The 23,281-nt window shown below is 39.7% G+C and overlaps 1 protein-coding gene across 3 annotated transcripts in view; it reads left to right on the plus strand.

Moving 5' to 3' along the window:
• Window positions 1-23,281, plus strand: part of CCDC149 (coiled-coil domain containing 149) — a 55,103-nt gene that overhangs the window by 26,735 nt on the left and 5,087 nt on the right. For all 3 annotated transcript variants that reach the window (XM_054203407.1, XM_054203408.1, XM_054203409.1), the window contains exons 5-11: window positions 1,366-1,482; window positions 3,663-3,835; window positions 5,318-5,390; window positions 6,725-6,809; window positions 8,055-8,199; window positions 14,411-14,487; window positions 19,555-19,662. In XM_054203407.1, coding sequence (XP_054059382.1) covers window positions 1,366-1,482; window positions 3,663-3,835; window positions 5,318-5,390; window positions 6,725-6,809; window positions 8,055-8,199; window positions 14,411-14,487; window positions 19,555-19,662 — 778 coding nt within the window. The remainder of the gene's footprint in view (window positions 1-1,365; window positions 1,483-3,662; window positions 3,836-5,317; window positions 5,391-6,724; window positions 6,810-8,054; window positions 8,200-14,410; window positions 14,488-19,554; window positions 19,663-23,281) is intronic.

Raw genomic sequence — 23,281 nt, forward strand, 5'->3', positions numbered from 1 at the left:
AACAGTCCTATAGCTATGAAGCCATTCTGGGACTTGCTAGTTGCTTTTCTGATTCATTTGTATAGATAAAGAAATTAATAGGAATTATATCTCCTAGGATCCATTCAGCCTTACTAACTGTGCAGTGGTTTGTACTTTCCCTGTGGGGATAGGGAAATGCAGTTTGCCAAAACCAGTTACTTTGGGGGGCACAGCTTCCCCTGAACAAGTGAACTGCTTATCAGAACACGTTGTACTAGCTTCAGTGACTTGCACTGAACTGGAGCTGAAATAAGTGGGGAGGATGATTTTGGTAGTCTGTCTTGCATCAGCAGGATTTTAATTGGCACATTGCAGCTATGGTGACTGGCAACCCATAAATACCAAAGATAGATTTTAATGTACAATCTTCTACTTCAGAAGATTGATGATTTTTTTTTTTTCCCCCTAACTCTGCAATATAATGATGTACATTAATTCCTTGGTGCAGTCAAAGATATGGGGAAAGTCAGGCTGGTTATTGTGGTGCGTTTCTCTGGTCTCTGTGGAGCTACTGCAAATGAGGCCATGGGGAGGCAACACTTCTGCCTAGTTGTACTCAGTGTAAACAACTGTAAATGCTGAATGCCTTACAGACTGTTATTTTAATACTCCATGATTCTTGAAAGGTAGTTGCTTTTTCCTTCGGTTATTGAACATAACTGTGTATTAATTCAAGTCAGACTGTTTTCAGCAGTTGCAAAGCTCGTGAGTTCATTACCTGTTCAAGCATTTTGGCCAAGTCTTTTTGTTGTTGGCCCATTTGCATTTTTTTTTTTTTTTAACATGAATTAACTTTTGTGAGTAGGTGAAAAAAATAATGCACAAGGAAATGTATTAGCAGCTGTTAATGCAAATTCTGCACTGATGTAGCGCAGTGGGATTTTAAGTGGTAGCAGTAAAATGAAGCTGCGCAAGCCACTTAGTGCCTTTTTAGTCTTAACTAGGGAGAGTTCTCTGCTGCAGAGAATTTTAAGATTTACATATGAAAATGGCTTTCTGGGAATTCTCTGGTTTTATTCTGACTGGAATTTGTTCCTGTCACTCCTAAAAATCATTGACCACGTGTCTGTGTTTACTTGGTCTGTCATCATTTATATACTCTGGTGACTGTTGTTGCAAGTTCTAATTCAGCTCCTGCTGATGCTTTGAGTGTTCAACTGGAATTTTTCAGTAAGGACAGGATTGAGCCCTCAGCTCAGAAAACTTCCTCTAGTTTAAGTAGTACCATCTGTTTGGCCTGGAAGAGACTGGACTCTGTGACAGCTTTACTCTTTCTAATACAGATGTCGTCTAATGCTACAGCCTGTGTTCTCTTGCTTACCGCATCTTTTTTTGTAATTGCAGCTCCTTCGAATGACAATAGCAAAGCAAAGACTTGGAGATGATGAAGTTGGGGCTCGCCACTTTGCAGCACATGAACGGGAGGACCTTGTTCAACAACTGGAGAAGGCTCGAGAACAAGTAATAATTAAATGAGCATGTGTTACAGAGTTAGTGCAGTAGCAAGTAAATGACTGCTTCTGTTGTGTTTGGAGGGCTGGTAGCTGATTAACGTTGCAAATAGTGGTGAAGGAGTTGGGACTTTTACTGAAATAGTTCTTATTGAGCACTAACTTAAACATGCATACTTGGTTAGAGTGAGTTTCCTAATCTCAGGAATTCCTTCTCTAGATTATTGATTCTCCTCTTTTTATAATGTGAAGCAACAACTTGTGACAATTGAATATTGTCAATGAATGTCAATGAAAGAGACTCCTTAGCGAAAGCTTGTTACAAGTATTCAACACAATATGTGGCACCTGATGCATCTTACAAAGATACCGTCTGAATCAAATTTTCTGTAGAAGTGTTGTTAGTCTCCCCTTACTACCGCCTCTTAGCTGTTTCTTCCTCTCTTCTGAAAAATTCTTGCATCAGGCTTCTTTTCCTTCCTTCAAGTCTGTATTAATCCTATGTACCATGCAGCATCCAGTTCATCACACTCTTTCCCTAATACCAATACATAGCTTTCTGGACAATCTGAGGGGTTTGTGTTCCCTGTTGTTCCCACACGTATTCCTACCAATGTCAGTTCCACCCTGAATGAGCCGTTCTGTGATCCATAAGCAGGTGTGTATTTCTTGGTTTTCAGTCTTCACTCAAGTGCAGTGCTACTTTAGCTTACCAGAAGAACTGTTGACTGCACTTGGTCTTCTTAAACATGATCCTCTCTGGTATCTCTGTTCCCAAGCTCGCACTCTCTCTATTCATCACTTGGCCTCTTTTCAGACAGTCTTCTGTTGTCCTTCCTGGCTTATCAGTGTTTTCTGAGGTGCCAGTGGAGATTTCTCAACTCATTGCATGTTTTCCTCACACTCTCCATTGCCTCTCCTTGGAAGTTTGAAGCTCTTTGTCCCTGAGTATCTTTCGTACTGGACCCCTTCACCCTTTTGCTTAATAGCAAAGCTCCCCCTGTCAACCACACGCTGGTTTATTTTGTACTTTTCTCAGTTCTTCTTCCTATTCTGTGGAACTTCATTGCTGAAAGTCCATAATTAGTATAAATTCCCCCTTACAGACTACTTCTTTATCCTCCAAATTTGCCAAATTCTTATTCAGTTGAGTTCATTCTCGGAGTCCTAGAAATTATATGCTAAAACCAGCTTAATATGGTTGTAGAAGAATCATAGTATGGATTAAGATTTCTTTTGCTGTTGAAGTTTTAGAATCATAGGATCATCTAGGTTGGAAGGGACCTTTAAGATCATTGAGTTCAGTTATCAACCTAACACTGCGAAAACCACCACTGAACTATGTCCCTAAACACCACATCTACACATCTTTTAAATACCTCCAGGGATGGCGATTCCACCACTTGCCTGGACAGCCTGTTCCAATGTTTAATAACCCTTTTGGTGAAGAAGTTTTCCTAATATACAATCTAAACCTCCCCCCGCGTAACTTGAGGCCGTTTCCTCTTGTCCTGTTGCTTGCTAGTTGAGAGAAGAGACTGACCCTCGCCTCTCTACAGCCTCCTTTCAGGTAATTGTAGAGAGTGATAAGGTCTCCCCTCAGCCTCCTTTTCTCCAGACTAAACAACCCCAGCTCCCTCAGCTGCTCCTCATAAGACTTGTTCTCCAGACCCCTCACCAGCTTCACTGCCCTTCTCTGGACTCAGTCCAGATTCTTAATGTCTGTCTTGTAGTGAGGGGCCCAAAACTGGACACAGTGCTCGAGTACACAGCGTCAGCAGTGCTGAGTACAGGGGGATGATCGCTTCCCTGCTCCTGCTGGCCACACTATTCCTGATACAGGCCAGGATGCTGTTGGCCCTCTTGGCCACCTGGGCACACTGCTGGCTCATATTCAGCCAGCTGTCGACCAACACCCCCAGGTGCTTTTCCGCCAGGCAGTTTTCCAGACACTCTTCCCCAAGTTGTTTTCTAGAAATTTTGTAAAACACGTCTAACTGCTGAAGTTACTTAACTTCAAATTAATGAAATAATACCAAAATAGAGTAAAAATGCCAGGGGTTCTGAGCTTTGACTGTCCGAAATCAATCCTGTTCAGACATGCGGTGTTTGTTGCTGTTTTCAGTTTGGTCGCTATGTAATCTTTTGTTTAAACTTCAAAATAGTCATACAGCTCTCCTTCCTTCTCAGATCGAGACTCTCAGATACGATTTTCAGGCTGCACTGGATGAATTACAGGATGTGAAAGAGGAACGCTCTTTTTACCAAGACAAGTCTGACAGACTAAACCAAGAACTTAACCATGTCTTAGGAGGGCATGAAAACCGTATCATCGATGTAGATGCTCTATGTATGGAAAACAGGTGAGTGCATTGCAAACCTTACAGTTGCCCTAGAACAAGCATTGTATTGCTTTAACAGGGAGCATCAGGAAGTCAGTCACAACAAAATTTTAAAGAAAATATGTCCAAGAATAAAAGTCAAGAGATTTTGGTAATTTGTTTTGTCTGTTTTGTTGGTACTGTAGCTAACCATCAACTAATATCGAGAAAGTTAGGCTGCAGGAAATTACTAATGTTTTATTTGGCTGCAGAGATGTCAGTGATATTCCCAAACAGAGCTAAACAGGGGAAAGGAAGGGAAGCTCAGGCCTTTTTATTCCCATCACTGTATGGCACCAAAACCAAGAATATTAAAAATCGGTGTCTTCAGAAGCTCATAGTGAGCTGTAATGAGCTAATCTTGGATTGGAAATGGGGACTTTGAGTACCCTGAGTTAACAGTTTTGGACATAATTCTCACCACAGGGAGAGGTTGTCAACATGGAGTGATTTGCCAACAAAAGTTGCTGGTGAAATCACCCATGTAGATATTCTTGCCACTTCCCTGGGAAAAGAATGTGTTTTATGGTCTCTGCTGAGGACAACACAGAGGAGTCACTGTCAGAGCCAGAGCAGATACCTCCCTTAATGTCAACAATTACCTTGAAGTGAAATAGATCTTGTAAGACACTTTCCATTTACAGGGACTTCTGCTTCAGGTAGGAAAGTGTAATACCAAAGGCATTACTTCCTCCCAACAACTCCAGGAGTTTTTCTGTTTTGCGTGACCTACAGAGTTCTGTATCAATTTAAGGCCCCTGTTTTCCCTGACAGTGATGTGATTTTTTTTTTTCTCTAAAATAGTTAAATTGTCACAAACCCTAATACAGCTGCAGTTGCACTACTTGAAAGAGGATAATTTATAGACCCTTTATACATGAAAAAGGTATTTTCCTATGTGGAAATAGCCATCTAATCCAAGTGCATAAACTCTATTAGGAAGAACTGTACTGTTTCAGTTAACTGTATACCATTTTTCAACTAGACTGTTAAATTTTCTACTTTGTGATTGCTAATGAGAAGTGCCATGTAAGTGATGGATATTGCAATGCAAAAGTTCTGCATAGTTGAGTCTTCTGTTGACATATATACAAATCTTCATGTGTCCATCTCACAAACCCTCAAGTACAGAGGGCACGAGTAAATGCTTCCTATTTCCTCTAGACATAAATATATCCTTTTAGCTTCCCTCCCCAAAAACCTGAGGACCGATATAAAATGGTTGTGCAGCATGCTTGATAAATCTAACAGAAGGGCAGCCTCATTTTCTGATGCAATTTGTTTCTCTACTTAAAGTTTTATGGGCTCAAGAGCAGTAAGATTTTGTTATTTTATCCCTCACAGAACTGCAGAGGGAAAAGAGCTCTCAGTAGCTCAAAGAGAGGACATGCCAAATAGTAAAGAGGAGCGCTTGAGGCAGTACTTGAAGGTAACATGAAGTAAAGGATTACTTTTCTTTTTCAGGTATCTTCAGGAGAGATTAAAACAGCTTCAAGAGGAAGTCAACCTTCTTAAGTCTAATATTACTAAATATAAGGTAAGATCCTCTCAGTGTATCATCTAAACTGTGCTTCGTTGTTCATGGAGGTTATTGTTCATTCTCATGTTCATATGCATTTAAAGAACACAATTGTGTCTTCGAAGAAAAATCCACCATTGACAATACCAGTACATATACATATTACATGCCCAGTCTTCCTTGTAGGCTTCTTGTCTGATGTAGTACAAAGGGATACCCATTAAAAGTATTTTGAAAAATGAATTAAATTCCTTTTTTTAACTTCTATGGGGGAACCCTCCTGCTGGGATCACCCCACCCCAGGTGAGCAGCCTTCCATCCTGATGGTAGGTGAAAAGTAGTCGGTCACACTGTGTGTGGTGAGTGACTGCCACTGTGTTGCTGTCACAAGCAGGTCTTGTTTCCCGGTGCCCTAATGGCCACATGATTTCTTCATATGTCTTAGTGATTGCTAAGTCTTCATTGTTCTTCCATTCGTGGGTTAAGATATATGCTGTTTTGCGTGCAACCTTCAGGACTGAATCCTGAGGGCAAAATATTCTTGCTCTTCCCTGAAGTCAAGCACTCTGTTTTCTTCTGCAAGTGATTTTGGGGTGTGGGAGGGCTGTTTGTCAGGGCATGAGAAGGGTTGTCTTAGGACTGTCAACAGGAATTCTTAACCATTTAGGTCACTATGAATCAGTCCCAGCACTAATTGCTTTTTGTGCGTGAGCAAAACTCCCCTAAGTACCAGGTTCATTTCAGTGTCTGTTCACACTTATGACTTGGGTCTCTCAGATTGTGACTTAGTTTATTGGTGAGAATTGAGCATCTTGGTGGTCTGGTGGGTTTGACAGAACTGTAATTGTTTTGGAAGACCTGGGCTTCCGTAGCAGGGTCATTCTGCTGCTAATTCCTGAAAGTCAGTATTTGCTACTAAAAGGGCTTCTAAAATCTCTGATAGAGGAGTTTGAGCTTTCACTTTGAAGCCTATCCAAAGAAATGCTGGGAAAAGCCTGATTTTGTTCCCAGCTGATGTTCTCTACAGGATACTGCAGTATCTTCACTGTCACTCAGCAGATTATTGAAAAATAGGCAAGTCTTCAGAATGCATTGGGGGAACTGGGTGGGAGAGACTACGATAAAGTGATTGCAGTGAGACAGAATGAGCCTTTGTAACATTGCAAAGACTGTTTTGGCTGGAGAATAATACTCCAGGAAAGTCACACTCCCGTAGGTTACTATGGGTGTAAGCTCCAGGCCCTGCAGAGTTGTTCTGAGACCAAAATCCAAAAAGTTCCAGATTCTTTACTCCTAATGAAAGGATTTGTTGGCTTCTGGTTTTCTAAATAAGGTATTTATTCTTTCCTTAGAATGCACTAGAGAGACGAAAAAATTCAAAGGCTCATAGCAGATCCAGTAGCAGTGCTCTGACTGGAGTCCTGTCTGCAAAGCAAGGTATTCCATAAATGCAGCATGGTGTTGCATATCTCATTGAATTCCTTCCATTTTACGTCTAAATTTCAGTAACCCTTTCCTCACCAACCAAAGCAAAATCTTTCTTCTCTTTCCCGTTTATTATTATGTGCTAATTTTTTTTTCTCCGTTGACTTGACAATATAAAATTTGCCTTGAGTACTGTTTCTCCTTTTGTTACTCTTTTGCCATTCATTCTCTCCCCTGACAGTTTTATCAATTTTTTTTTTTTTAATCTCTAAACCCTCTGCAGCTTTGACCCTGACAAATCGCTTCTTTATTCATCTCTTTGCTCTGCTAACAATGGCAATCACAATTCATATTCCAATGAAAAATAGACTGGGTGGTAGAGGGGGGGCCCTAAGTCAGGTTTTCTGCTACTGTTCCTGGAAGCTTTTACATTCAGATGTTTCGCAAGAAATCCTTTTGTCCTATGTTTGCTACCCATGGGTAGCAGCAAAACGGAGTAGTCTCTTTTTCCCCCTTCAAAGAGAATGTCAAGATTAGGAAAGAAAGGGGAAGAGAAAATTCTCTGAGCCAAACAGGTGTTGCTGTATTCATAAACACACACACACACACACACGAGATCAGTAGTATTTGTCACGGTACTTGCTTTTCTGTTTTTGGCTTCTCTTCTGTTCTCTTCTCCGTGGACTTGGATATATTTTTATATGTATATAAGGGCAGAGCCAGATTCCGGTTACAAAAGTTAATGATACTAGTGAACTTCCTGATGTGGCTGAGAGATACAGGCTCTAAGCTGCAGAGAAAGAGTTCATGGGTAACTGTATTTTCACATCGGTCTTAAATAACCTGAAGTACATAATAATTCTAAAAAGTAGTATAGAGGCTTCCTTGTCGGCTTATGTTTTAATGTAAGGAAGAGAGAAATGACCAGTTTTTGCCAATCTGTAGACCTGTAAAAGAATAGATTTGTTTTCTTCTGAACAAAAATAATATTCCAAAAGCGGAATTAAGTTAACATAAGATGTGTCTGCCTATACTTGTTCTGGCAATTGCTGTGGAATAACGATCAGCTTAGAAAGCCACCATCTTTATGCCAGCTAGAGATTATATTGCTGGTGTTTTGACTTTGTTTGTTAATGGAAGGAAAAAAAATATGTATTCATTTAAGTAATGAGAATCATTCTTTAATGTTAAGTAAATGTTTTTGTCACATCTCTGTGCATGAGAATCAAAAACTCATTTGTGTTTTTAATGTTATAGTCCAAGAGCTGTTGTCGGAGGATCATGGATGTAGCCTACCAGCCACACCACAGTCCATTTCAGATCTCAAATCACTGGCCACTGCATTGCTGGAAACTATCCATGAAAAAAACATGGTCATACAACACCAAAGGCAAACCAACAAGTAGGTAGCATGACTTCTAAGTAAAATAGAACTTACCAAGCTATACAGAAGTCATAGTTTTGGGGGAGTTTCAGGGAAATGGGAAGGAAGGTCCATTTTCACAGAAAATTCATTGTTATTGTTAACTGGTGGGTTCTTTAGTTTTTGAGATCAGCTATGTGTTTAGAGAAGAATTATGTTTTAGAAGTCTGGGGTTCAGACCTGTCTGCCTCTGCTAGGCCAGGATTGGTTTGCTGCTCAGGTTTAAGACAAACCATAATAACACGGGGGGGACTTCTAGCAGGTAGTCTGTAGGGAGGGCTAAAGAAAAGCTGCTGGGAGGAAGGACGCCCTTGAACTGGAGGAGAAGATATGTGATAATTGCTTGTTAATGTAGGAATTTGCTAATGAACACTGGTGGGAATAGTAAATGTTGCACCTCGGAAAGGGTCTGAAAAGATTTAGTGTAACATTTGTCACAGGCTAGTGGCCTACGTGTCATACAAATGATAGCTGTTGCTCCTATAGTTACTTTGCCAAAAGTTGTAGATCAACACAGTTGGATTGCTACCATACGATTTTTCTTTAAAAATCTGAACTGAACTTTCAAGGAGAATTTGTTTACTCTTAGCTGTTCTACTCATCAGTACAATTCTTTGTGTCTTGCACAGCTCCTATCATGGCAGAATATAATAATTTTTGACACATTTTCTGACATTCTGATATTATTGTCCTTATACAGTGCATGAAAATCAGCTAGGAAGTGTTCCTTGATTCTGTGCTCAGTTTTCTTCCTTTTTTTTTTTTTTTTTAACACTGAGTCACTACTGGTAATCAGAGGTTATTCAGGCTTCTCAAAAGCACATCAGGACCAGATGCCAGAAACAGGCAGACATCTTTCATGAAAGGAAGAAGTAGTACAGAAGTAAACTGTATTGCACTAGAATAGATGATTCATTTTGAAAATTGATAACTCTGATACTAGGCAGACTCCATTGCATAATTCTTGGTGATGCGGCAACAGAAGTGGAGGAGCAGTTTATAGCCACTCTTAATACCCTTGAGAAAGCAAATGCCTAATCAGCTAAAGGGAGACTAAAGCGGTGAAAATGTAGCCCAGATCTAACTGATGGCAGCTCAGTCAATTCACGTTTGTGTGTCATGTAATGCAAGAGGAGTTCCTGCACTGAGCAGTGCTAATGAAGGGCTAACACCTGCTTGCTCCCTTCTTGCTGTTAATGTAGCACCAGAAGGAAAACATCCAGCGAACAATTTTTTTGTCATTCCAGATATAACCAATCTTTGCCTTATACATCCTGATGCTGTATCATTACCTGGTGTTCTAGTTTGTATACGCTTGCCTGTAACTATAGCAAACTTCTTTCTTAATTCTGTATCTCTCTCTGATCACATGCAGTCTCTTGCATCTCTCACGTGTATCATTGCGATGATGGCTTTACTTTCTGATACCCCTGTCTCTGCTTTCACCTACTGAGTATGGCTTTTCTTGAGAAAAACCCTTGTGAGCCTTCACAAGGAGATACAATTCTTTTATCTGCATGCCCAACCAGTCATATATAGCTGTGGGAGTAGACACTGGATTTGTGCACAAACTAATATTCTGTGCCCAATAGAAGATTAGGTCGTAGAGGGAGGTGACAGTCCACATCTCTCCCAGGACAGGAGTGTGCTCAGAGCTGTAGTGTTGTATTCAATTCAGGATGCTTCAGGGGAAAAAAGAGAAAGATAAATCCTGGGCAAGTTGAGTGATGAACGTCAGCAACACTCCTGCGTGGTGTACTTATTCTTTTTGTCACCTTTGGATTTAGTGGGATTAAAGAAGCTTTTAAGGAGCTGGGAGGAATGGGAACTACTGTGAGTAGAAACACCTAAGACACAAAAGAGTTAAAGTGAAAAAGGGAAACGCAGATAGGTCATCAGGGAAAAACATCCTTTATTTGAGGTGCATTAGCTGGTTGTTGGGGCACTTATTTGCCATGTAAAAAGTTACAAGTAAGGTCCATAAACTGGTACAGGTAGAAGGTGCATTCTTTTGTTGAAGACATTTCTCCGTTCAAAGTAGGAAGTTGAGAAGGATGTTGGGCTAGGGAGAACTATAATGACAAAAGACTTTACATAAATCAGAAGGTAAAAGTCTCCTTCACCCCTCTGTGCTGTTTGCCTGGCTTTCCCCATGCAAAGAGCATGTTTGGAGGACACAGTTACTCCTTCAGATTGTTGCGTGAAGAAAGTGAGATTTATTGGATAAAGAACATGATATTTTGGGGCAGTTGTTTCATTCAGGGAAGAAGTTCTGCTTTTGATATTTGATAGTTGATTGACCTATTAGTGATTCTATTATCAGTTAATGAGACTTTTCAGACCATATGAACTTATTTTCCTCCAAACAGTTAACCTGCTCTGAAGTCAAAACCTCTCTTGTTCCTTGCAGATTGAGCAATGTCTATATAAATTTACAATAGCGGAATGGTAGATTTTCTTTCTGACTAACTGCAGCAATAACAAGACAGTGAATTTTTTTGCATAGATTAGAATTTGGATGCGCTGTTGAAGTTGACTTTCTGCTGTAACACTGTTGTTAAAAACATTCGTTGCAACTTGCTCTTGGAACAGATACACTATTATTATTGACGCTTTTCTAAATATGTGGCACGATAAAAGGAGCTGTGGGAGTATGTGCCTAGGAACAAGTAGGCTAAATCCAGCCTTCTTTTTTTAGCCCCACTTTTAAGAAAAAAATTAGTTGTTTGGGAAGAAAACAGGTCATTTTCACCACGTGATTTGTAGCTACTACTAAGTTTAAGTATTGTCCTATGTTTTTCCTCACAAGCACATTAGCTTAACTTGAAAAGGCAGTTGTAAATGAATTCTGTATGCAGTAATGTCTTGCAAGATTAAATAGTTACATAAATGCAAAAATAAACAGTCCTAACCCTGCCGAGCAAATGGATAAAAATCCTTTTTTCTTCTGCCAGCAATAAACTGTTTATTAGATGTTCTTTTTAGTGCAATGTGTTCCTGAAATTGCCAGCACCCATGCAAACCAGACCAGTGAGGAAGCTGCTCTGCTGCTTAGACATGGTGCACTAATTTTACCATTTCTAACTTGGGCAAGCTCGGTCGTGACCAAAATTACAAAAAGGATTGTGTCAGTCTGTAACTGAGTAAATGTTTCCACGTGATGTGTAGAAGTAGGTATGTGACCGTGACAGACCCTATTTACAGACACTTGGGTGACTGTATGAGGGTAAATGTCTTCTGTAGCAAGATCTAAGTTGAAGGAGAGGTGAATGGAGCTCAGGTGCAGTAAATCAGCACGGCTTCCTTCAGATTATGGCCACGTGTGTTGGAAGCATGGGAGAACCAGAAGGGAGCTTCTAAATTCAAGTGGAAGCATTGCTGCTGTCACAGTAACAACAGATTTCTGTAAAACCTTATCCTGGAGGGAGGTTTACACTAACTCCCGTGTTGCATTAGACACATAACCAAAGGACAACGGCAATAGCTATCGATCAGCACCTTTGTCCATGACATGATCTTTCTGTTGTAGTCAAAGGAGCTGGTCCACCATGGCTAGAGATAAAAAAAAGAGATGAGGGAATTTGATGCTACCAACCTGTGCAGCCCCATTAAAAATATCTGCTGTTCCAGGCCACCACAGCTCAGTCTTCTCAGAGCACATATAGAGGTGGCAAATTATCTGGAGGTCGCTGGGGAAAGGGAGGAATGGGGCAAGCCACACTGTGTTCAGGATTGCTTACATGTTTATTTTTCAAAAAAGGTTTCCATAATAACTCGCAGCTTTCTGTAGGGTTCATTTCTGCCATACCTGTCAGATAATGTAGTTTGGAGCAAACTAGAATCGTACTCACCACTGAATGTACTTTGCTTTCTTCCTGAATGAAAAGAGCAGGTTTAAGTATTGTCCTCTCTTTTTGCCAACTATTGTTCACAGCTGCAGAATGATCCTTCTACGTGAGAAACTGCAACAAAGGTTAAAAAATAGCTCAGTGCCTCTTCTGAGGATCTAGTAGGAATTATCAGGATATATTTGCTCCAAAACCTTTAGAAATAGTGTGGTACAGCTGATAAATGAATTACAAAATTTAAGAGAAGCAAGGGAACAGTGACTTTGCTATTGTTGTCCGAATAACAAGAGCAGTAGCAATAACTGAACTTGATGCAGAGGACTGAGTTGCCTTCTGTGATACGGCCAGCCAACAGGGAGGGCAGTATCTTTCCCCCTTTTCTGCCCTGGAACTACTGGTGAACTACTTAGGAAAATAATAAGGATTTTTTTCTTTTCCTGGCAGAAGTGCTAAACTTGTGACCCATTTGTGGTGACAATCATTAGCCATATCAACGTTGTTTTGTCAGCTCCCTGGCTGAGCTAACATGATGCAGAAGTCGTCTTGCATCATCTCTGTCTGTTCCTGGCCCCTCTGAGCCAGGGGAACTCCAGCTCCTTCGGCTGCCCCTTGTTGGGACCTGAGGCAGGGAGACGGCAGTGGGCTCCCTGTGCGTGAGGCAGAGCTTCTTCTGACTTGCTCTGTGCCTTTCTCCATCACCTGTTGTCTGCACTGCAGAGCGCAGCTGCTGGATGTCGGGCCATACACTGGGATATGAAAATAGAGTTCTTAAGGCTGAGTCTCTCACACCACACAGAAACATTCTGAAAGCAAAATCTAGACATCAACAATTTTGATTGTAATCAGAGAAGACAGTAATAGATCCGTCATAACCTTGGTAACCTATTTGACTACGCAGTTTCAATGGGGAAATAAACATAACTGCTTACAAATGTCTTCTCTTGTCCGCTTGTAAACGTGATGGGCTGTTTGCTTTTCTGTTGATACACACCCCTGTACCTGTCAGTGCTTTCTTTGGTATTTATTATAAGCTTTCTCTTTCTCTTTTACATTCTCTCTAATCTTGATATTATCGTAATCTTTAAAACACAGGCTTTTATCGTGTCTTTGCAGAGCCCTCACAGTAGAGATTTCAAAAAAACTTAGTCCCTGTTAATCAATTTTTCTAGCCCCTTTGATATTTGCTGGGTTTGCTATTCTTCACGTCCTTCCCAGATTCTGCCATCTTGTCAGTAATGACATTCCCAGTATGCTCAAATGTCTGCAGCATAAAACCCTCACTGGAGAGCATGCAGTGCAGTATTACACAGCTCTGGTGGGCACGGGAAGATACTATTGCCTTGCTGTTTGTGATATGCTGCTTCTCAGCATTCAGTTCAAATTTAACTGACTTATCCTGTTGCTGTAATTTGATGAGTAAAACTTGCTGTCCATTATCTCTGCTGTCATGTTTAGAATTGCTGCCTCGTCTAGGTTTCTCACTCTATTGAGTATTGTTTGGGATTTATTTAAAGACATCTGGCTCTAGGAGACTTGCTGTGCCTGGGAGAGAAACACTTTCAAAAATTCATTGGGAAAAAGAGCTTTCTTTGCAAGATAGAAATCTCTCATTTGATCTGGGGAGAGAATTAAGACTAAAAGTTAAATCCTGCGGGAGAGCTAACTGCAAATAGTATTCGTGTAGGAATCAGATACAAAGGAAGAGATGACCCAAGAAATGCAGTGAAAACTGGGAGTGGGTCATAAAGGCACTAAAGAGCTTGAAGCTTTTTAGTGAAGTAGAAAACAGAGTTCAACGCTAAAAGAAAAGATATAGTGGAAAAGATATTCCTTGCCATTTTAAGCAATCTTAATGATAGAGAAACCTCTGTGAATAAAGGACTAGGCCAAAATTGTGTCTTAGAACTTTAAAATCAGTCTAGATGTTGTCTTGAGTTTCCCATATTTTGTCTGCCTAGCGTTTACCTTCTGGTTTTAGCTGTAGAGAAAGTCAAAGTAACTGGGAAGAGATATTTGCAGGCAAGGAAATAGAAATATTGTGAGTTGCTGTTCTTGTCTTTAACAAAGGACAAAGGTTGGAAGACCAGTAAATCTACTAGACTTTTTTTTTTTAAACCATGGGATAGATTAGACAACTATATTTTATTTTCTGTTAACTCAGGGGGAGGTTGTCCATTGCCATTAGTGAAAAGAGATGACTGTGTACAGGTTTACTGCACTAGTTAAGTTAAAAATTCAACTGTAGCTATGTAGGTAATTGGGCTTTGGTTACCTTAGTACAACAAAGAATCTCACCTCAACTAACTGTCCCTGGGGTTTGTTTTTGTTTTCTTTTTCCAAAGAATTCTAGGCAATCGAGTGGCAGAACTAGAAAAGAAATTAAGAACCTTGGAAATTGCTGGCTTGTGGAGTCTTCCAGGTTAGTAAAAATTCAGGAGAACAACTTGCCTTATTTAGTTTTCAAGGGTATATTTGCATTTAACAAAAGCTTGGCTATAATTTTTTTCAATGACAGTTATTTTGCAAATATGCTGTTCAGCACATTTGCAAAATTAGAAACCTCTAGTAAATGTTAAGTTGAAACCAAGAATCACTAGACTCCTTTAAACTCTAAGTCAATACGTATACTGAAAAAAAAAGTTTTAAATACTGCAAATACTGCAAAATCAAATTGTCGCCACAGTCTGCAGGGAAAAAAAGGAAGTATTTTATTTGAACAGTTGTATAAAATGATACACAGGATATTGGCCATTATGTTTTTCAATAAATTTTATTTATTAATTTTGTACTTTTTGTAACTTCCATGGATTTTATCGCTGTATTTTTAATGTTTTTCTCTACAATCATAAACTCTGAGAAATTGGAAATGTAAATGATCTTAAATTTTCTAGTCCATCTCTCCAGAACAGGCTTATTCCCTGTAGCATCTTAAGTATTGTATTTAGTTTTGAATTACTCAAGTAATGGGAGATTAATCTGCTTCCTAATAGACCTCGCTGTTAGGAAAATGTGCAATATTTAATTTACATTTACTTTTTGTTTCTTTTCTTCCCATTACACCTAATTGTGTCGTCTTTTAACCACTGTAAATTATGCTACTCCATTGCTGGTGTTTGCATCATTAGGCTTTGTTGTTTACAGCTTCGTATCAGGACTACTGGGGGTGGGAGATAGTGTGGTTTAGGCTTCTGGTTTTTTCGATCTGTGTTTTTTCCCACCTAACCTTTCCATCTAGAAAAAAACATCCGACAAAGCTGAGCAGACCTTGTGACAAACCTGTGCTGTTCAACCGTTTGGACTGATGTGGTGTATTTCCGCTTTAGGTTGCCTGTTGTAGGCTTTCTAAATCACCTTTCTGGAACTGGCTCTCTTTTTGATGCTTTCCAGGACTGAAGGTCACAAATTTGTTTCCATGGATTACTCTTCAGTTAGTCACCTAACGTACATAGTGCACTTAGTGCACTTGTCCTTCCCCACATTCTCCAAAAGATGCAGGTGAAATATTTGCCTAACAACCTGCTAATGCAGTTTCGTACCTTACTACAAACGTGTATCATAAACTCACCAATTTAAGGTACTGTAGGTTTGGGGGTTTTGTTTTTTTCTTCAAAAATAGCATTCCATGGAATTAATACTAATAAATGCAGCGTTTCTAGTCTTTGCAAAATGTATTAAAAAAATGGATCCGTGGGAACTTCTTGGACCATTGTTGGTTTACGTAGGTAAAACATCAAATTAATGTTTATGCAATAACAGCTGTCTCTTTCCTTCCTTTCTTGTGCTGCCTGAAGGCCTGAGCTACAATGTCTCAGTGGGATTTGGGAGTAGGTTCTGCTTGACATATATTTTTAGTAACTGATTTTAGCAGTACGTTAAATATTGTCACTGCATGTAAATAAACAGAAATGTTATCTGAACATTTTTATATCTGACAGATTACGATGTTCGGTCAAGTGAGTTAGATGACCACAAAAGAAATAGAGACTGCTCTACCAGACAATTCCTTTAAATTGAGGAAAATAGTAAGAAAGGATGATCTTAAATAGCTGTAAAGGGATTTTGAGCCCTGAGGTTTGTTGATTTGCTGCTTCTCTTTTAAATCAAGAGTGCACTTTTGTCTCCTAGTCCCAAGGTGGTCAGAAAGAGCCTTGCAACACCGGGTGGGTCACCAATTCACTTTTCAGAGGGTGGAAAGCTTCCACTCCATAAAACAGCAGCACATACCAAATAGTGTGGGAACTACCACAGTGGACTCTGCAGCTGAATGTTGGCTCGGGTGAGGGGCAGAACATGGAAGGTATATCATCTAGGCAGTCTTAAAGCCAGAGAGAAAAAATTATTATTTGGTTGTGAGTTGAACTTCTTGTCGTTGGAAAAAATACGCAAATGAAAGCTGATGTTCAGTCTAGCACTGGAAGAAACACATATTATAAATGGCAAGGTTTTAATCTGAAGTTAATGTTCCTACTTAGGCATTATTGTCCATATAACATTTCTGACATCCTGTGTCACCATGGTATTAATATCTTCCAAATGGTGTTAATAAATGAGGTTAATAAACTTTATCCTATTGAAGAAAGAGATTGACCACTTCTGATTTTTTTTGTTAGGTGGCATAGTTGTCATCTGCTTTTTGGGCTATGCATGAATGAACTATAGGAAAGCTAAATCAAGAGGAAGTACATACTTAATTTTTGAAACTGGTAACATAGTTTGTTTTCTGTAGAAGTTCTGCCTACCACAAACTTTAGGTTTCCCCTGTTTGGAAAATGGGCTTTAATTAAGTGAATCTCTTGCAAAGTTCATTGCTGAAAAGATAGCAAGCTTGGGCGTAGATTTGGCTCTGATTTTCATTTTATGAGCCCACTTGCCTTGAAAAGGAAGCAGAGAATGTGATGTTCACAAAAGTATTGTCTTGGGTACATTGTGGTTCAAATTTGCATGCATAATATATTAAGTGTATTCAGTAATAGTACATAGTAAACACCACCTTATTCCTCTCACAATTTGATGTCACTAGACATTCAGATAAGTAATTCTTAAAGTATTTCTTAAAATCTGTCGTTTCCTGAAAATTCCAGATTTCCACTGGGCGGGAGGGGGGGAAAGCCTAAGAAAAGAGCCGACCATGATTCAGCCTTTTTCTGTCTGGGATGATAAGAAAGTTTCGGCAGTGCCTCTTGCTCTGCAGTAATCAGCAGGGAGCAGAGGCAAGGTAGAATTAATGGGCTCAGCAGCTGCCGTGGGTTTAACCAGTTGCAGTGGTGTAGGGTGCAGCAGGGGTTATAAAAGGATGCCCAACCCTGGAGAAGAAAATTAAGAATTTACTACTATTGAAAATTTATACGTCTGCTTATTTTGAGGTCTGCATACTTTTCACTAAAGTCCTTGAAAAAATCATTAGAGGAGCACAAAGCTATATAAGTTACAAAATTGAGCTTACACACCAGCTGATTGAAATTCCCCATGTGTAATCCAACTTCAGATACTGATTCACAGACTATAGTGCAGCAATACCCCCATGTCCCTCCTTCATGAATGGATGTGAGTCACTGTTAATAAATAAATATGCACTGGACTCTTTGGGCCACATCTGTTGCTTAGATGTGTGGTTACTGAACTTAGCTCTATTTTCTGTAACCAAGTTGGTTTTCAGAGAAAAATGTGAAAGTGAATGTGTTTACTGTGTAAATGCTGGCTGGAAGTCAACAAGTTTCTTTTTTTCAAGCTTGTCTTGCAATCTTCAGGGGGTTTAGCTCAGGCTTTACTTTTTTATTAAAAAAAAAAAAAAAGACTGCTTTCTACTCTCCTGCTAAAGGCTTGCCCTCCCAATTCTTTATTCATCGTCTTTTTGAATTTTACTTCCTCTGTTAGATTTTTCATATCTTTTTGGATATGTGGCTACTTTTGAATATCTATTGGATGTTTTCATACTACTATTCCCCTGTATGATTTAGTTCTTTTTCCAACACAGAATTCCTTCACAGTTACAGGACAGTGCATTCTTCCAGGGACTTTGGCATTTCGAAATAGCCATCAGATCTGTTTTACCCCCCCCCTTTTTTTTTTTCTTTCATTTTAATTAATTTTGCCTTACAGTGGGGGGGTATTCCACTTTGCTGTTAGTTAGTATTTTTCTTATTACTTGCTATGGTGAAGGCAGAATTCTGATGCATACTTGACAGGGGGAACAAAGCTTGACAAATCCATGTTTAAAAAGCATTAATTGCATTCATATTGCTGCAGTATATACCCCAGCACTTGAAGGATATAAAAGTGTCATTAATACCTTCAGGATCAAGGTATTTACAGCCAGTATTTTCAAAAGTAGTTAGGGGTTGGGATAGTCCGGTTAGACTCCATGGGAACAGCTTGACTTTCATTATCTCTTAGTAGGTACCAGAACTTTCTCAGAGTTGGGTTTATTCTGGATATCTCCTGACCTGGTGCTCTTTTGAAAGTCTTTGTCTTGGATGGGTGATTAGATTTAGGATGTTGCCTTAAGGTGAAACGTGCAAACAGATTTAGAGGGGAGAAGTGGTTGTTACATAAATGTCCGTTCTTATGGAGATAAATAGAGCAGTAGCTTGCTGCCTCCCCAGCCGTTACTTATGGGTTGGCAGTTGTTCCGGAGGCCACACAAACACCACGCTTAGCTGATCTTGCACATTTCCTGCCATTTCCCCTCTAGGTTTAAGGTAGTGTCAGTCACTGAAAACATGAGCATCCTGAATAGTGGAGGACTTCCTAAAGGATCTGCAGGTGTTGCTTTCTGTATTGCTAAAATATGTAAAGACTAGGCATCTACCGCAGAGTCCTAGCTGAAGAGTTTCTTGCACTATTTTGTCTGCAGAAGAGCTGGAAGATTGCCCTTTTCCATCTGGCTTAAAACCAAACTGCTCAGAAATGTTTTTGGAATTTTCAGATTAAAATCCCTCCTGTTCCCCAGCAATGTATACTTGTTCGCTCCCTCAGTTCTTAGTTATGCTAAGCTTTTAATATTTTTGTTTAAGGCAGCATTGTAGGATAACATGTGTGCATCTGTGGTGTAAAACTACCTATGTGATAGGAGCGGGTTCATCACTGAGGCAGAGTAATAGAGAGTAAAGTCAGTGCTGAACGCTTGCTGGTAATAGCATGCAAATGATCCATTGCTCTTTGTAAAATTTTTGGTATGATCTGATTATTAATATTCTGAATTGAATGCTAATTGCTAATACAATTTGCTGCACACAGCACCTGGTCTTCTTTAAAAATCTGTCCTTTACTCAGTACTGTGGGTGAAAACGTACGCCTTTTCTGTATTTGACTTGCATATTCCAGCTCCAGTACAGAGTATTTTTTTTCCATGCTGTAGAAGGATCATTTGAGATGCTTTTCCTGTTCTGTACTTTTTAATAACACTGCAAAAAAAAAAAATAGTAGGATACGGTTGGATATCATTAGATGTAATTGGTGAACTAATGGTTTTAACACTTTGTTTCAGGTGGAAAGGATACCATAACATTCAGTGACCCAGCCTTGCCTGTTATACAGAGGTCCAGGTCACCGTTGTTAGCGTTTACTGAGAAGCCACAGAAAACTGAAGTACAAGGTGAGCACCTGGAACGTAAGGAACATGATGAGACCTGAGGAGTCATTTCTTTCCAAATAAAAAGCAATAAATTTTCATGCTGGGATAGCAGAAGGCAAAGTTTCAGTGGTCACAGAGATTGAATAAATCATCCACAAGTAAAATGGATAGATGGTCCCAGTACAAATAGCAAAGAAACGACTGAAAAAGGACTGTTGAATAGATTGCACGGGGCTAGGGATCAGGTCTTAGTCCTCAAAGAATTTTCCTGCCAGATAACTTGATACTGTTGGAAGTTATTCATGCCATCTATGTTACAGTTAACTGCCTCCTGCTCTTTTTCCCTCAGTTAAAATGCACAGTGGGAAACCAGTCTGTGGAACTGGCTTAGCACTTTACTGCATTATAGCTGATACCTAGATGAAAGGCTTCCTGATTGCACCTGGTAAATAGAAATACCCAACTCGTTTTCCCAGAGAAATTCGCTGCTGCTTTTTTTTTTTTTTATAGTGTTGCATGTGTTTTGTTAAAAATCCTTCCCCAATAGCAAGCTTTAACATCTCTCCAAAGTCAAGCTTAACTTTATTTGACAGTAGCAAAAGATAGTGTTTTACTGATAACCTTGATTTATTTTTTTTCCTTAGTTTTTCATAATGGATGGGAGATGGATTATTATGCTTGCCTATAGGTATTTGGATAAGCTTTTTAGTGGGCATAACATTTTTGTTTGCCCAGATCTTACTCAGCTAACCATGAAGCATCATAAACCATTTATTTGTTAGTCCTGAAACTAAATAGGTTGTGGCTTAATTTTGACTTTATTATCATCTGGTAAAACTTGACAGCCAGACTGATCATTTTTTGTAATCTTGATCAGCTGATATTTTTGCTACAAATAAGAAGTAAACTATAGTGAATAGTTCTCTGGTGAGTAATAATAACTCATAAATATTAATTTTTTGCTTGCTTAATCACTGATTATTTTTTTTAATTGAATCTGCAGTAACTGAAAGTATTTACTTGGTGGCATTATGCTCTTTCCTTTACATACTTATCCTAGGTGAAGTTGGTATTACAGTTGTGATTAAAGCTGCCTGTCAGATCTCATCAGACCCTGTTTCTGTTACTTTGTACCACTGCCAAACTTTTAGCTCTGGACTGAAGCTTTCCATGCTCTGTTTTCTACTTCAGCTGATTTTTTAAATGTCAGCCAAATCACTTTTTTGTGTTAAATTCTGAGGACCACATGTTTTGGGTTTTGGTTTGTTTATTTTTTTTTTAGTTTGTGTGTTGTTGGTTCGGGTTTTTTTTTGTTGTTGTGGTTTTTTTTGTTTTGTTTTTTCTTAACCTACAAGTATTTAGTATATCTGTAATTGAAAGGAATTTGAAATCTGGGGAAAAGGCTTCCACGCAGAGAAAACAGGTTGGAATTTCCACCCCATTCTAAACGATTCACTTTGAAATCTTATCTGCTAAAAACAATGAAAAACAAACCAATGATTCTGTTGAGCTTGCTTTGTGCCACCAACGCTGGTAAAACTCTGCATGCTCCATTCCTTCAAAATAATGTAAACCTAGAGGGAACAAAACCTGGAGCAGAGAGGAGAAGGCGGCTGAGATCAGGACTCTCAAGTGATGGGAAGACTAGAGTAGATGGGGATTGACAGACCCGAAGGAAGTCTGAGTGAGGGGCGACCTGCATCTGGCTGAGCAGAGGTCAGAGCGCAGGAGCGAGGAATCAAAATGCTGAAAGTAAGGTGTGATGAAGAAGATTGAGGTCGATGAGAAATTGGCAGAGGGAGTGTAGGGACTGGATAAACAAAGGCATATCTGGCAGGATCAAAGAGCTAGGCAGGGAAGAGTAGAAGAAAACAGTCTTGGAGAGGAGGCAGCAGACAAGGATTAGGGCTGTGGCAGTCATGGGAAGAGTTGGCTCCCAGTAGGTCATTGCCCTCTTTCCTCCTCCCTATCCCATAACTGTAACAGAGCCAAGATCAGTCACAGAAATCCTGTCATTAAACTGGAATAGGTTAAGAAATTACTGTTCTGCCTGAACAGCTCGTTTTTTTCCAGTATACCTGATAACCTGCAGTGAGAACTCAGGCAAAAGCCACCTCTATGATAGTGTATTTAAACTGGACCAGCGTTTCGGTGATATAGATGAGCACTTATATACTACCAGCTGCGCAGGGGACGCCATAGCTTCTAGCAATAGATGGAGCAACGATAACTTCTGTTGCTCCAGATCCTTTTTCTAGAGGATGTTTGGGGCTGTCGTCTTCCCTTCGAAGCCTGGAAAGGAAGCAGTGTGTTTTCAGCTGTAGGGCATGTCCCTGTGCTTGGAGTCACCCCGCTTCTCTCCAGTCAGCAGCTATATGGGAGTGATACACCCAGTCACCTTTTGTGCCACTCAGCATAGAGAATTAATGTCTGCTGCAGAGTTTTAGGAGCTTGGTGCGTATTGCAATTTTTCATCTATTCAGTGTACCTCCAAAATCTGGGGGAGCTTGGCAGCTGGGAAGAACATAGGAATGTGTCCATCTGCCTTCATTTACCAAGGAAGTATGCCCTTGGTTTAAAAGTATTCCAGAAATACAAACAAAACCACTTTTATTTTCCGATTAGTTGATCAGTTGAGTGAAAACAGTTGATAAGCAAATAGCAATGAAATTCTTACATATCTTTAAATACTAGGCCTGATGTCAAGTCTGTCAGCTATGGTCCTTTAAATAGCACCGTTGGTATTTGATGCCTGTTTGGCCCGGGAAACATTTTTAGCTTTTGCACTAACATATATTCTTTATCAGAACTTTCTGTATTACGTCAAGTGTTGCTCTAGCTAGATCTACAGATAATCAGAGGGCTTTTTCAGGCTTTTTTTATCTAATCTATCTGCTTACCCTGATCTCATCAAGGCCTGTTTTAGTCTGTACTTGTTATCATTGTTTCAGTTAAGCTGGATGATAGAAGTCTGTAGGATGTACTGTGCAGTTCCTGTGTGAAAATGCATAATGACATGGTACAGTAATATGAATTAAAGACTGTCTTGTGCCACTAAATCTCACTTTATCCAACGCACAGGATGGATAGTGTCATGGGATAGATTTTCTTGAGCATCGCAGCTGCTAATGAACAGCTATTCAGGTTTTTTTCCTCTCCATTGTTAAATGCATTGCTCCTGCTGTATTGCCTGTGTGCTATTTCAAGCATTCCCAGAAGAAAAAGTACTGGTTTTCTATGAACTCTTCTCTGGTGTTCTAGTGCTTTGAAACAATTTATCTTCAGAAAATTGCAGCAAGGTGATGGGATGGTGTTGTCCCACTGTAGAGGGAGGAAACTGAGGCACACAAAGAATAAGGTAGAGTCCCTGCTAATTTCGAGTGCTGAGCTACATACATTTTGGCTCTTTTTGGAGCACTTGGGGTATGCGTGTTTAGATATACAACATGAGCAGAGCAGTACTGCAAATCAAGCTCCTAGGTTTCCAGCTGAGTGCTCAGATAATGAGGATTAGATCCAGTGGGTGGTCACCTTTTGAAAGTTAATTTATCCCTGCCTTTTCCACAGACTTAAATTCCAGCTCTTCAGACTAGCATTCTTGGCTTCCTTAATGGTAGGAAGAGTGTCTGTTCCCTTCACG

The sequence above is a fragment of the Rissa tridactyla genome, chromosome 5, assembly GCF_028500815.1.
Source record: "Rissa tridactyla isolate bRisTri1 chromosome 5, bRisTri1.patW.cur.20221130, whole genome shotgun sequence".
In the NCBI taxonomy this organism is placed as follows: domain Eukaryota; kingdom Metazoa; phylum Chordata; class Aves; order Charadriiformes; family Laridae; genus Rissa; species Rissa tridactyla.